The following is a 14,555-nucleotide window of genomic DNA, read 5'->3' as shown; positions in this document are numbered from 1 at the left end:
TAGCTGTCAGCACCCTGCCTTCCTCAGCGCTTGACCCCCTACTACACCAAGATACCTGTGACTACTCCAATCACCCCTGCCCGTCTAGGACTGTAGGTAAGAGCTTACATCACATACTTGGTGGCCGACTATCTGGACACCTGAGCAGAATCCACAAAAGGAAAGTAAACAGACTCCTCAGCTTGCACACATAGTAACAAATCTAACCACCCGCCAACAAGAATTTAGAGCTTCAAAGGTGCCAATATTCAAACTACCTCACACAAGCAGCCTATTTGGACATATCAAAACAAAACAAGAAGCTAGGACACAGTAAGCAAACATAAAATAAATAAAAAATAAATACAATAAAATATTGATGGCTCAGAGACAACACTCTATATCAAATCACATAAAGAGGCAGACCATGATGGCTTCAGCAAGCCACCAAAACTAAGAACCAAAAAACTTCCCGGAGGAAGAGAAGGTCTTAGAATTACCAGGAGTAGAATTCAAAAGATTAATGTACAGAGCTTTTCAAGAGATCAGGAAAGAAATCATGCAAAACACAGAGCAGGCCAAGGAACACACAAAGGAATAGAGGAAGCGAAGAAGATTATAGAAGAGCACAATGACAAATTTAACAGGCTTCACGAATCCATAAAGAGACATCAAACAGAAATCCAGATGATTAAAAATAAAATTTCAGAATTAGACCAATCAATAGAAAGTCATAGGAGCAGAAGTGAGGCAATGGAAGTCAGGATTACTGAGATTGAAGATGAAGCACTTCATACCAACATTTCTGAGGAAAAATCAGATAAAAGAATTTTTTAAAAATGAAGAAACCCTAAGAATTATGTGCAGCTCTATCAAGAGGAATAACCTATGAGTGATTTGAGTACCTAAACGGGGGTAGGGGTGGGGGTGGATAACAGAAAATACAGGGAGAATTGGTGAAGATCTGTTGCCAGAAAACATCCCTGATATTGTGAAAGATGAGAAGATATCTATCCAATATGCTCATCAAACCCCACACATGGTAGATCCCAAAAGAAAGTCATCAAGAAATATTATAATCAAACTTGCCAAAACCGAAAATAGAGAATTTTAGGAGTGGCTAGGGATAAACGAAAGTCATCTACAAAGGAGAGTAAGGGAGACTTAGCTCAGACTACTCAGCAGAAACCATGCAGGCAAGAAGGCAATGAGATGACATATATAAAGCCTAGAAGGAAAAAAAATTGCCAGCCAAGAATTATATGTCCAGCAAAACTGTCTCTCAAATATGATGGCAAAATTATGGCACTTCCAGATAAAAATAAGTTTAGGAAATTTATAAAAACCAAACCAAAATTATAAGAAACACTAAAGGGAGTCCTGGGGTTAGAAAATCAATAACATCAGATAACAAGCCAAGATTAGATCACAGGACAGAGCAACCAGATATAAACCCATAAAGGGAAATCACAAAAATAAATCAAAGCTAAAACACTGAACACAGGGAAACACAGATGTCAATATGTAAAAGATGACATTACAACAAAAAAGAAGGACTAAAAAAATGTAGTCATAGATCTTTCATATGGAAAGGATCTCAAGGCAATATAAAGAAATAAAAGATTGGTTTAAACTTAGAAACATAGGGGTAAAGGGGTAAATATTAAGGTAACCAAAAAGGAAACAAACACTCCTACACATCAATATAAGAAAAACATAAAGACTCAGCAAATACAAAATCATCAACAAGGGAAAAGATGAAAAGGAAATACATAAAAACGGTTCACCACAGAAAATTAAGTAAAATAAAGAAACTGTAAACAACACACAAAAAAATACATCAAAATCACAGCAATAAACTCATACCTATCAATAATTATGCTGAATGTAAATGGGCTAAATTCACCAATAAGGAGACAGAGAGTGGCAGGACAGATTAAAAAACATGATCCATCTACATGCTGCCTACAAGAGACACACCTTAGACTTAAACACACAAACCAAAACTCAAAGGATGGAAAAAATGTATGTCTAGCAAACAAAAATCAAAAAAGAGGAGTGGAAATATTAATATCTAACAAAATGCTTTAAAGTAAAACACACCACAAAGGATAAGGAAGGAGGAGGAGGCGGAGCCAAGATGGCAGAACACACAGACACTTCTGGCGAGCCCTCTTACAACAAAGACCTGAAAAACCAAGTGAAAAAAGTATATTTATGACAAGCTAGGAGCCCTGACCATCAAAGGCAAGCTTAGAAAACAAACTGAGGGGCAGGGAGAGGAAGAGACCATTCAGAAGTGGAGAGGTGTTACTGGACCTGAATCTCGGGGAGCCCTCCGGCACCACTCCCAGAGCTGCAGCAGGTTGCTACTAGCGTTCGTCTGCAGTTTCCTCAGGCAGAAGGGGCCAGCCACACAGCCTACTCACACCTCCGGAACTAGAGAAGAATGGCACTCTTGGCAAAAGCTAAGTACTTGAGTATATTTTGCCGCACCCCCACCCAGCTCCCAAGCTGGCTTTAGCAGATGATTTCCCTAGGCCTGAGGTAGGCCCTGTTGAGCGCATAGAGCCATCCTCCTGGCATTGCAGAAGGAATAACTTTGCAATTGGGGAAAAGATAATTTGCTAGCTCCACTAACTGGGGAAGCTCAGGACAGAAGCGGCTCCTGTCCAGGCATAAATGGTCCGTGGACTTTGAGCACATTTCCCCTCTGCATGGACCTGTGTGGGACTATTTCAGGAGAATAGGCCCTTGTTGGCAGACTACAACCGTTTCAGTTGTGCGGCAGAGAGGTGGGTGTTTGATGTTTGACATTGCTTTGACTATTAAATATGGTCTTCACCTACCCACATCAAGGGCCTAAGGACTGGTGGTTCCACTCAGGTCACCCAAACACCCGTGACAGGAGTCCAAGGATAACTGGCATGCCCTAGTCCTTACAACCAAAAACATTGGGGGACCATGGTCCATCTTCAGAACCCACCCACCTGTACACACTACGGAACAGAGACACGCTTTCCTCAGAGACATGTGGGGGATGATTCTCAGCCCACTGCCTTATTCAGAGCGTGACAACCTGCTGCAACCAGATACCAGTACCTACACCAATCACCCCTGCCACTCTAAGACTGTAGGATAGAACCTGTAACACACACTTAATGATCAGCTACCTGGACACCTGAGCTGAATTCATACTAGAAAATTGAATGGACTCTTAGACTGATAAACCTAATAACAGCTCTAGCCACCTGGAGACAGGATGTCAGAGCTCCAAAGGTGAACATAATGAAGGTAGCTCGCTCAAGCCACCCATCTGTGCATAACAAAACCAAACAAAGAAAGAAGCTACGACACGGTAAACAAACATAAAACAAACTAATACAATAACTTACAGATGGCTGGGGGACAACAGCCAATATCAAGTCACATAAACAGGCCATGATCACCTCAACAAGCTCTCAAAAGAAAGAATCAAGGGATCATCTAAATGAAATTGCCTTCCTGGAAATACCAGAGGAAGAATGCAAAAGATGAATATACAGAACCCTTCAAGACATCAGGAAAGAAAGGAGGCAATATGCAGAACAAGCCAAGGAAAATGCAGATAAAGCAATCGAAAAAACTAAAAAGATTATTCAGGAACATAATGAAAAATTTAATAAGCTGAAAAAATCCATAGACAGACAGCAATCAGAAACTCAGAAGATTGACAATAAAATTACAGAAGTAGACAACTCAGTAGAAAGTCAGAGGAGCAGAATTGAGCCAGTGGAAGGCAGAATTTCTGAACTTGAAGATAAAGCACTTGGCACTAAAATATTTGAAGAAAAATCAGATAAAACAATTTTTTTTAAAAAAAGAAGAAGAAACATTAAGAATCAAGTGGAACTGTATCAAGAGAAATAACCTACGAGTGACTGGAGTACCAGAACAGAGAAGGATAACAGAAAATACAGAGAGAATTGTCAAAGATTTCTTGGCAGAAAACTTCCCTGATATCATGAAAGATGAGAAGATATCTATCCAAGATGCTCATCGAACTCCACATAAGGTAGCTTTTAAAAGAAAGTTACCAAGATATATTATAATCAAACCTGTGAAAACCAAAGTAAAGAGAGAATTTTAAGAGCACCTGGGGATAAACGACAAATCACCTACAAAGGAAAGCCAAAAAGAATAAGCTCGGACTACTTGGCAGAAACCATGCAGGAAAGAATACAATTGGATGACTTACAAAAAAAAACTGAAAGAAAAAATTTGCCAGCCAAGAATTATATATCCAGCAATACTTTCTCTCGAATATGAAGGTAAAATTAGGACATTCCCAGATAAACAGAAGTTTAGGGAATTCGTAAAAAAACAACCCAAAACTATAGGAAATACTAAAGGGAGTTCTTTGCTTAGAAAATCAATAATATTATGTATCAACCCAAGACTAGAATATTGGGCAGAGCAATCAGAAGTAAAAGCAGACAGGGAAATCACAAAAATAAATCAACATGAAAAAACACTCAAAACTGGGAAACAGCGATGTTATTATGTAAAAGAAGACAACATTAAAACAATAAAGAGGGACTAAGAAATGTAGTCATAGACCTTCCATATGGAGAGGAAGACAAGGTGATACAAAGAAATAAAAGTTAGGTTCAAATTTAGAAAAATACGGGTAAATAATAAGGTAACCACAAAGGAGACAAACTATACTAGACATCAAAATAAAATGCAAGAAAAAAATACGGACTCAGCAGAAACAATATTGACAATGACAAATATGACAAAAGGACAGTATATAAAGATAATATACTCAGCACATAAAATTCTGTGTGTCAACAACACACAAAAAAATACATCAAAGTGATAGCACTAAATTCATGCCTATCCATAATTACACTGGATGTAAATAGACGAAATGCACCAATAAAGAGATAGAGAGTGGCAGAATGGATTAAAAAACATTATCTGTCTATATGGCGCGTACAAGACACACGCCTTAGATTTAGAGACACAAATATGGAAAAAAAATCAAGCAAACAATAATCAAAAAACAGCGTGAGTGGCAGTATTAATTTCTGACAAAACAGACTTTAAAGTTAAATCCATCATAAAGGATAACGAAGGATACTATATAATGATTAAAGGGACAACATACCTGGACGACATAACCATATTAAATATTTATGCACACAATAATAAGGCAGCATGATACATAAAACAAACTATACCAACATTGAAAAGTGAGATAGCTCCACAATAATAGTAGAAGACTACAACACACCACTTTCGGTGAAGGATAGGACAACCAGAAAGAAGCTCAATAAAGACACGTAAGATCTAAATGCCACAATAAACCAACTTGACCTCATAGACATATACAGAACACTCTACCCAATAGCAACCAAGTATAATTTCTTTTCTAGTGCACATGGAACATTCTCTAGAATAGACCACATATTAGGTCATAAAGCAAGCCTTAGCAGAATCCAAAACACTGAAATATTACAAAGCATCGTCTCTGACCATAAGGCCATAAAAGTGGAAATCAGTAACAGGAAAAGCAGGGAAAAGAAATCAAAACACTTGGAAACAGAACAATACCCTGCTCAAAAAAGACTACATTATAGAAGATATTACGGATAGAATAAAGAAATTCATAGAATCACATGAGAATGAAAACACTTCCTATCAGAACCTTTGGGACACGGTGAAAGCAGTGCTCAGAGGTCAATTTAAACCAGTGAATGCACACATACAAAAAGAAGGGCCAAAATTAAAGAATTATCCCGACAAACAGAAAGAGAGCAACAAAAGAAACCCTCAGGCAGCAGAAAACTAATAAAAAAATTAGAGCAGAACCAAATGAAAGAGACAACAGAAAAAACAATTGAAAGAATTAATAAGACCAAAAGCTGGTTCTTTGAAAAAATCAACAAAATTGATAAACTATTCGATGAACTGACAAAAGAAAAACAGGAGAGGGGGCAAATAACCCAAATAAGAAATGAAATGGGTGATGTTACAACAGACCCAACTTAAATTAAAAGATTCATATCAGATTACTAAGAAAAATTGCATTCTAACAAATTTGAAAACCTAGAAGAAATGGATGAATTCCTAGAAACACACTACCTACCTAAACTAACACAGAGGAAGAACAACTAAATCGACCCATAACAAAAGAGATTGAAAAGGTAATCAAAAAGTGCCCAATAAAAAAAAATCCCTGGTTCGGAGAGCTTCGTTGCAGAGTTCTACCAAACTTTCAGAGAAGAGTTAACACCACTACTACTAAAGGTATTTCAGAGCCTACAAAGGAACGGAATACTCCCAAACTCGTTCTATAAGGCAACCATATCCCTGATACCAAAACGAGGTAAAGACACCACAAAAAAAGAAAATTACAGACTTACATCCCTCATGAACTTAGAGGCAAAAATCCTCAACAAAATTCTACCCAATAGAATTCAACAACATATTAAAAAAAAAATTCACAAAGTGCGATTCATACCAGGTATGCGGGGATGGTTCAACATTAGAAAAACAATTACTGTAGTCCATCATATAAATAAAACAAAAGACAAGAATCACATAATTTTATCAATTGATGCAGAAAAGGCATTTGACAAAGTTTAACACTCATTCATGATAAAAACTCTCAGCAAAATAGGAATAGAAGGAAAATTCCTCAACATAATAAAGGACATTTATACAAAGCCAATAGCCAACATCTTCCTATATGGAGAAAGTCAGAAAACATTACCCTTCAAATCGGGAACCAGACAAGGATGCCCTTTATCCTCACTCTTATTGGACATTGTGGTGGAGGTCCTAAACAGAGCAAATTAGGCTAGATAAAGAAATAAAGGGCATGTAGATTGGCAAGGAAGAAGTAGAAGTATCTCTATTTGCAGATGACATGATCTTATACACAGAAAACCATAAGGAATCCTCAAGAAAACTACTGAAACTAATAGAAGAGGTCAGCAGAGCATAAGGATACAAGATAAACTTATGAAAATCAGTTGGATTCCTCTACACCAACAAAAAGAACATCGAAGAGGAAACCACCAAATCAATACCATTTACAGTAGCCCCCAAGAAGATAAAACACTTAGGAATAAATCTTACCAGAGATGTAAAAGACTTATACAAAGAAAACTACAAAACACTTCTGAAAGAAACCAAAAGAGACCTACATAAGTGGAAAAGCATAACTTGGTCATGGATAGGAAGCCTTAACATTATAAAAATGTCTATTCTACCAAAAGCAATCTAAAGATTTAATGTAATTCCAATCCAAATTCCGGAAACATTTTTTAATGAGATGGAGAAACAAATCACCAACTTCATATGGAAGGTAAAGAGGCCCCGAATAAATAAAACATTAATGAAAAAGAAGAGCATAGAGGTATGCCCTACTCTACCTGATTTTAGAACCTATTATACCTCCACAGTAGTCAATATAGCCTGGTATTGGTAAAACAGCAGATATATAGACCAATGGAACAGAACTGAGAATCCAGATATAAATCCATTAACATAGGAGCAGTTGATATTTGACAAAGGCCCTGAGTCAGTAAAATGGGGAAAAGATAGTCTTTTTAAAAAACGGTGCTGGTATAACTGCATATAGATTTGCAAAAAAATGAAACAAGACGCATACCTTACACCACGCACAAAAATGAGCTCAAAATGGATCAAAGACCTAAATATAAAAACTAAAACGATAAGGATCATGGAAGAAAAAATAGGGACAACGTTAGGAGCCCTAATACATGGCATAAACATACAAAACATTACTAATAACGCAGAAGAAAAACTAGACAACTGGGAGCTCCTAAAAATCAAACACCTATGCTCATCCAAAGGCTTCACCAAAGAGTAAAAAGATTACCTACAGACCGGGAAAATGTTTTTACCTAAGACATTTCCAATCAGCACCTGATCTCTAAAATCTACATGATACTACAAAAACCCAACTACAAAAAGACAAATAAAGCAATTAAAAAATGGGCAAAAGATATGAATAGACACTTCATTAAAGAAGACATTCAGGCAGCTAACAGATATATGAGGAAATGTTCACGATCATTAGCGATTGGAGAAATGCAAATTAAAACTACAATGAGGTTCCATCTCACTCCAACAGGGTTGACATTCATAAAAACAACACAAAATAATAAATGTTGGAGAGGCTGTAGAGAAATCGATTTGGCATTTCCTTAAAAAGCGAGAAATGCAACTACCATATGACCCAGCAATCCCATTCCTCGGAATATATCCTAGAGAAATAAGAGCCTTTACAGGAACAGATATATGCACACCCATATTTATTGCAGCACTGTTTACAATAGCAAAAAGATGGAGGCAACCAAGGTGCCCATCAACGGATGAATGGTTAAATAAATTATGGTATATTCACACAAAGAACAGTGATGAATCTGTGAAACATTTCATAACATGGAGGAACCTGGAAGGCATTATGCTGAGTGAAATTAGATGCAAAAGGACAAATATTGTATAAGACCACTATTATAAGAACTTGAGAAATAGTTTAAGCTGAGAAGAACACAGTCTTTTGTGGTTATGACGGGGGGAGGGAGGGAGGGTGGGAGAGAGGTATTTACTAATTAGATAGCAGATAAGAACTACTTTAGGTGAAGGGAAGGACAACACTCAGTACAGAGGAGGTCAGCACAACTGGACTAAACAAAAAGCAAATAAGTTTCCTGAATAAACTGAATGCTTCGAAGGTCAGCGAAGCAGGGGTAGGGGTTTGGGGACCATGGTTTCAGGGGACATTTAAGTCAATTGGCAAAATAAAATCTATTAAGAAATCATTCTTCATCCCACTTTGAAGAGTGGCGTCTGGGGTCTTAAACGCTAGCAAGCAGCCATCTAAAATGCATCAATGAGTCTCAACCCACCTGGATCAAAGGAGAATGAAGAACACCAAGGACACAAGGTAATTACAAGCCCAAGAGACAGAAAGCGCTACATGAATCAGAGACTACATCATCCTGAGACCAGAAGAACTAGATGGTGCCAGTATACAATCTACAATGACTGCCCTGACAGGGAACACAACAGAGAACCCCTGAGGGAGTAGGAGAACAGTGGGATGCAGACCCCAAATTCTCATAAAAAGACCAGACTTAATGGTCTCACTGAGACTAGAAGGACCCCGGTGGTCATGGTCCCCAAACCTTCTGTTGGCCACGGACAGGAACCATTCCCGAGCCCAACTCATCACACATGGATTGGTCTGGACAGTGGGTTGGAGAAAGATGCTGATGAGGAGTGAGCTACTTGCATCAGGTGGACACTTGAGACTATGTTGGCATCTCCTGTCTGGAGGAGAGGAGAGGGTAAAGGGGGTTAGAAGCTGGCAAAATGGTCACCAAAAGAGAGACTGGAAGGAGGGAGCAGGCTATCTCATTGCGGGGAGAGTAATTGGGAGTATGTAGTAAGGTGTATATAAGTTTATATGTGAGAGACTGACTTGATTTTTAAACTTTCATGGAAAGCACAATAAAAAATATTAAAAAAAAGAATGACAAAACAAAAAACAACGCCATCAAAGTAGAAATCAACAGAAGAAAAAGCAAGGAAAAAAAATCAAACACATGGAAACTGAACAACACCTTGCTCAAAAACTACTGGGTTACAGAAGAAATTAAGGATAGAATAAAGAAATTCATAGAATCAAATCAGAATAAAAACACTTCCTACCATAACCTTTGGGACACAGCAAAAGCAGTGCTCAGAGGTCAATTTATAACAATAAATGCACACATCCAAAAAGAAGAAAGGGCCAAAAGCAAAACATTAATCCTACAACTCAAATAGAGAGCAGCAAAAGAAGCCCTTGTTGCCAGACGAAAGAATATGATAAAATTAGAGCAGAATTAAATGATACAGAAAATAAAAAGTAATTGAAAGTGCTAACAAGACCAAATCTGGTTCCTTGAAAAGATCAACAAAATTGATATACCACTAGCCAAACTGACAAAAGAAAAACAGGAAAGGAAGCAAATAACACGAATAAGAAATGAGATGGGCAATATCACAACAGACCCAACTGAAATTAAAAGAATCATAACAGAATACTATGAAAAACTGTACTATAATAAATTTGAAAACCTAGAGGAAATGGACAGATTTCTAGAAACACACTACCTAACTAAACTAACACAGAGGTAGAATAACTAAATAAACTTATAAGAAGAGATTGAAAAGGTAATTAAAAAACTCCCGACCAAAAATATAAAGTCCAGGCCCGGACAGTTTCACTGGAGAATTCTACCAAACTTTCAGAGAGGTATTTCAGAGCATACAAAGGATGGAATACTCCCAGAATCATTCTATGAAGCCAGCATATCACTGATACCGAAACCAGGTAAAGACACCACAAAAAAAGAGAATCGCATACCAATATCCCTCAAGTGGGGTGCAGAACTCAAATTCTAGTAAAAAGACCAGACTTAATGGTCAGACTGAGACTGGAGGGACCCTGGAAGACATGGCCCCCAGACTGTCTTTTAGCCCAGAGCTGAAACCATTCCCAAAGCCCACTCTTCAGACAGAGATTAGAATGGAGTATAAGACCTAAAACGTTGCTTGTGAAGAGAGTGCTTCTTAGCTCAAATAGATTAAAAAAAAATTTTTTTTTAATAGATAAAAAAAATACATTAGACTAAATGCGTATCCTCTGTCCAGAAGAGAGGTGAGAAGGCAGAAAAGGACAGGAGCTGACTGAATGGACACGGGAAATCCAGGGTGGAAAGGAGGAGTGTGCTGTCAGGTTATAGTGAGAACTAGGGTCACGTAACAAAGTGTGTATAAATTTTCATATGAGTAACTAACTTGAACTGTAAACTTTTACTTAAAGCACAATAAAACAAAAAAAAATTCACAGGATATCAGTGGAAGACAGGCACGCTCACGATCTAGGAAAAAAAAAAACAACTATTTTATAAGTCAGGATCCTCATAAAAAACCAAGTGAGGCATATTTGTACCACTACTTACCAACATTTTTCATATAACAATACTTGTTTTTAATATTTCATGCAGTGTGATTTAGTCATCTAGTGCTGCTATAACAGAAATACCGCAAGTGCTTGGCTTTATCAAAGAGTTTATTTTCTCACAGTCCAGTAAGCTAGAAGTCCGAATTTGGGGCGCTGGCTCCAGGGGTAGGCTTTGTTTCTCTGTTGGCTCTGGAGGAAGGTTCCTATTATCAGTCTTCCCTTGGTCTGGGAGCATCTCAGCACAGGAATCTCAGGTCTAAAGGATGCACTCTGCTCCCAGTTATATGAGGTCCCTCTGTCTCTCTGCTCACTTCTCTCTTTTATATCTCAAAGAGATTGGCTTAAGACACTATCTAATCTTGTACATCTCGTAAATATAACTGTCATTAATCCATCTCATTTCATCACAGTGATAGGATTTACAACACATAGGGAAATCACATAAAATGGTGGACAGTCACACAGTACTGGGACTTATGGCCCAGCTAAGTTGACAAGTATTTCTGGGGGACACAATTCAATCCATGGCCCAGTTCAAAGTCGCCACCTCAGTAATGCCTTTTCTGACTCCACCAGGCAATTTTTCCATCCTCTGCACTTCTTAAAAAATTTTGGTCTTGACACTACTCTAGAAAGTACAAGGATTATGATTTGACTGTGTTTGCATCTCTGTCCTTCAAGAGACTGTAGGTCCCTTGAGGACAGAAAAACTTATATGCCCAAGTACTGTATGTCCAATATCTTTCACAATGATTAATAATGTATGCTCATTGTATTCATAAACATTCATTAAATGTGGGTTCAAAAGTTGATGAGCAAAGTAATATACACGACAAACTGGATGGGATGCAATAACCTAGAATTCCAAGGTCAAGATCTCTGGGGCTTTAATTTAATTTGAATGGCGAGAGGGAGAGAGAGAAAGAGAGAGAGGGAAATCCACACGCAAACTCACATTCTGCAAGCTGAGCTGGAGCTGTTGTTTGTAGGGGAGGAAGTCCTGTGTAAGCTCCACAGTCAGGCTGTTGGAAATGAAGAGGCTATGAAGAAAAGCCAAGACCTAGGGAAAATGTGTAAAAATAGCTTTAACACTGGCACCTTCTCATTAATCAAATAAAGGAAACATGAGCACAGAAATAAAACTCCACACAGTGTTTACCCAGCACAGTGTTAAAAGCACTCATGCAAACACAAGTCCACACATAGCTATTTTCATAATAGGTTAAACATTTTCACTGGGCTTGGTTTTAAAAAATAAGTACTAACAAATTTGATCATCCAGATCCTGTTCAGATAGCATGCAAAGCCATTCATACTTTGGGAATTATGGTACTGGACTGTGTCTTTTCTCTCTATATGTTCAACACTGGCAGTAGGAGATCAATAAATGTTGAATAAATGGATAAGTAAATGGATAAATGAATGAAGTGAGATTCTGTACCTTAATGAAGACTGTCATAATGCTAAAAGATCAATGGAGTCTGGACCAATTTTCATATTAGCAATGTTTGGTGGGGGGTGAAGACATACGAATGATCAATAAAATATTTTTAAGTACAAAATGTTCAACCTCATTAGACATCAAATACACACACATAAAAAAAGATACTATTTCATCTATCAAATCACAAATATTTTAAAAAGAATACTCAATGTTGGCAAAGGAAGAATGTAATAACCAGTTACCGTCAAGTTGATTCTGACTCACGGCGATCCCATATGTTTCAAAGTAGAACTGTGCTCCACAGGGTTTTTGATGGCTGTGATCTTTCAGAAGTAGATTGCCAGGCCTTTCTTCTGAGGCACCTCCAGGTGAATTTGAACCACCAACCTTTTGGTTAATGGCCAAACACTTAACCATTTACACCACCCAGGGACTACAAAATCTAATAGGTAGTAGTAAAAATTGCCCTAGGCTTTATAGAAAGCAAATAGGTAAGCACATATGAACCATATAAACATGTATATTCTCTCTCTGGAGCCCTGGTGATGCAGTGGTTAAGAGCTTGGGCTGCTAACCAAAAGGTCAGCAGTTTGAACCCACCAGGCACTCCTTGGAAACCCTATGGGGCAGTTCTACTCTGTTCTATAGGGTCTCTATGAGTTGGAATTGACTTGACGGAAATGGGTTTGGTTTTTTGGTTCTCTCTTTCTACACACACACACAGAACACCAAGTGTAGATGTATGTGTGTTTATATACATACACATATACAAAAACTATGTACCTATACACATGCATGTACATGTACTGCATATATACACATAACCTAATCCAACCCATCAATAATTCCTGTCAGTTTGTCTCCGAAACGTATTTCTAATCCAGCCATACTTTTTTGTTTCCACTATCACCACCTTAATCAAGCCAACAACTTCTCTTGCCTGGATCACTGCATTAGCCACCCAATTGTTCTCCTCACCTCCACTTTTGGTCCCTTCCAAGACATTCTCCACAAAGCACAAACTGGCTCATGTCATACCCTGCTTGACACCTATCTTAGTTATCAGGTACTGCTATAACAGAAATACCATAAGTGGATGGCTTTTAACAAACAGAAATGTATTCTCTCACAGCCTGGGAGGCTACAAGTCCGAATTCCGGGCACCAGCTGTAAGGGAGGGCTTTTTCTCTCTTTTGGCTCGGGGGGAAGGTCCCTGTCATCAATATTTCCCTCATCTAGGAGTTTCTCAGTACAGGGACTCTGTATCCAAAGGACATACTCCGCTCCTGGCTCTTCTTGCTTGGTGGTAATGAGGTCCCCCTTCTCTCTGCTCGCTTCTCTCTTTTATATCTCAAAAGAGATTGACTAAGGTACAACCTAATCCTGTAGATCATGTCCTGCCTCATTAACATAACAGCGTCTAATCCTGCCTCACTAACATCATATAGGTTAGGATTTACAACACATAGGGTAATTACATACAATAACAAAATGGAAGAAAACCACACAATACTGGGAATCATGGCCTAGCCACATTGACACACACTTTGGGGGGACACAATTCAATCCATAACAATATCCATCAGTGGTTTTCTACTGCACTTACACTAAAATCCAAACGCCTTATCATGCCTACTGGTCCTATGCCTGCCTATCAGAAATCATGTCCTGCCACTCTTCCTTTCTCTCAGCAGTTATCTAAAGACACTACTAGTCTTCTTTTCATTCCTTGAGTATGCTGTTATTTCCTATCTTAAGGCCTGTGCACATGTGTTTCCTCTTACTTTCCTTTCCCCACTACTCATACGCCTGCTTCTTCCCTTCCTTTAGACTTCCGATTAAATGCTGTCGCCCCATAGGGTTTCCACGGAGCTACTGGTGGATTCGAACTGCCAACCTTTTGGTTAGCAGCCGAGTTCTTAACCACTGCACTACCAGGGCTCTATCACCTCCTCAGAGGTCCTCCTAGACCACCTGATCTAAAGTAACTGTCCATTCTAGTTCTCTATTTTAGCCCCTTTTGGTTTCCTCCATAGTCCTTTTCACAACCTTCAATTATTTTATTTATCCGTGTCCTGTTTTCCCTTCCGTCTATCCCAC

At 38.3% G+C, this 14,555-nt stretch overlaps 1 protein-coding gene across 1 annotated transcript in view; it reads right to left on the bottom strand.

Moving 5' to 3' along the window:
* OPHN1 (oligophrenin 1) overlaps positions 1-14,555 on the bottom strand; it is a 562,106-nt gene that overhangs the window by 238,430 nt on the left and 309,121 nt on the right. Inside the window, exon 8 of the mRNA XM_049872355.1 lies at positions 11,967-12,071. Within this exon, the coding sequence (XP_049728312.1) occupies positions 11,967-12,071 (105 nt within the window). The remainder of the gene's footprint in view (positions 1-11,966; positions 12,072-14,555) is intronic.

Source organism: Elephas maximus, chromosome X (genome assembly GCF_024166365.1).
Source record: "Elephas maximus indicus isolate mEleMax1 chromosome X, mEleMax1 primary haplotype, whole genome shotgun sequence".
Classification (NCBI taxonomy): domain Eukaryota; kingdom Metazoa; phylum Chordata; class Mammalia; order Proboscidea; family Elephantidae; genus Elephas; species Elephas maximus.
The sequence above is the reverse complement of the archived record's forward strand: the minus strand, read 5'-3'. Positions and strand labels throughout refer to the sequence as shown.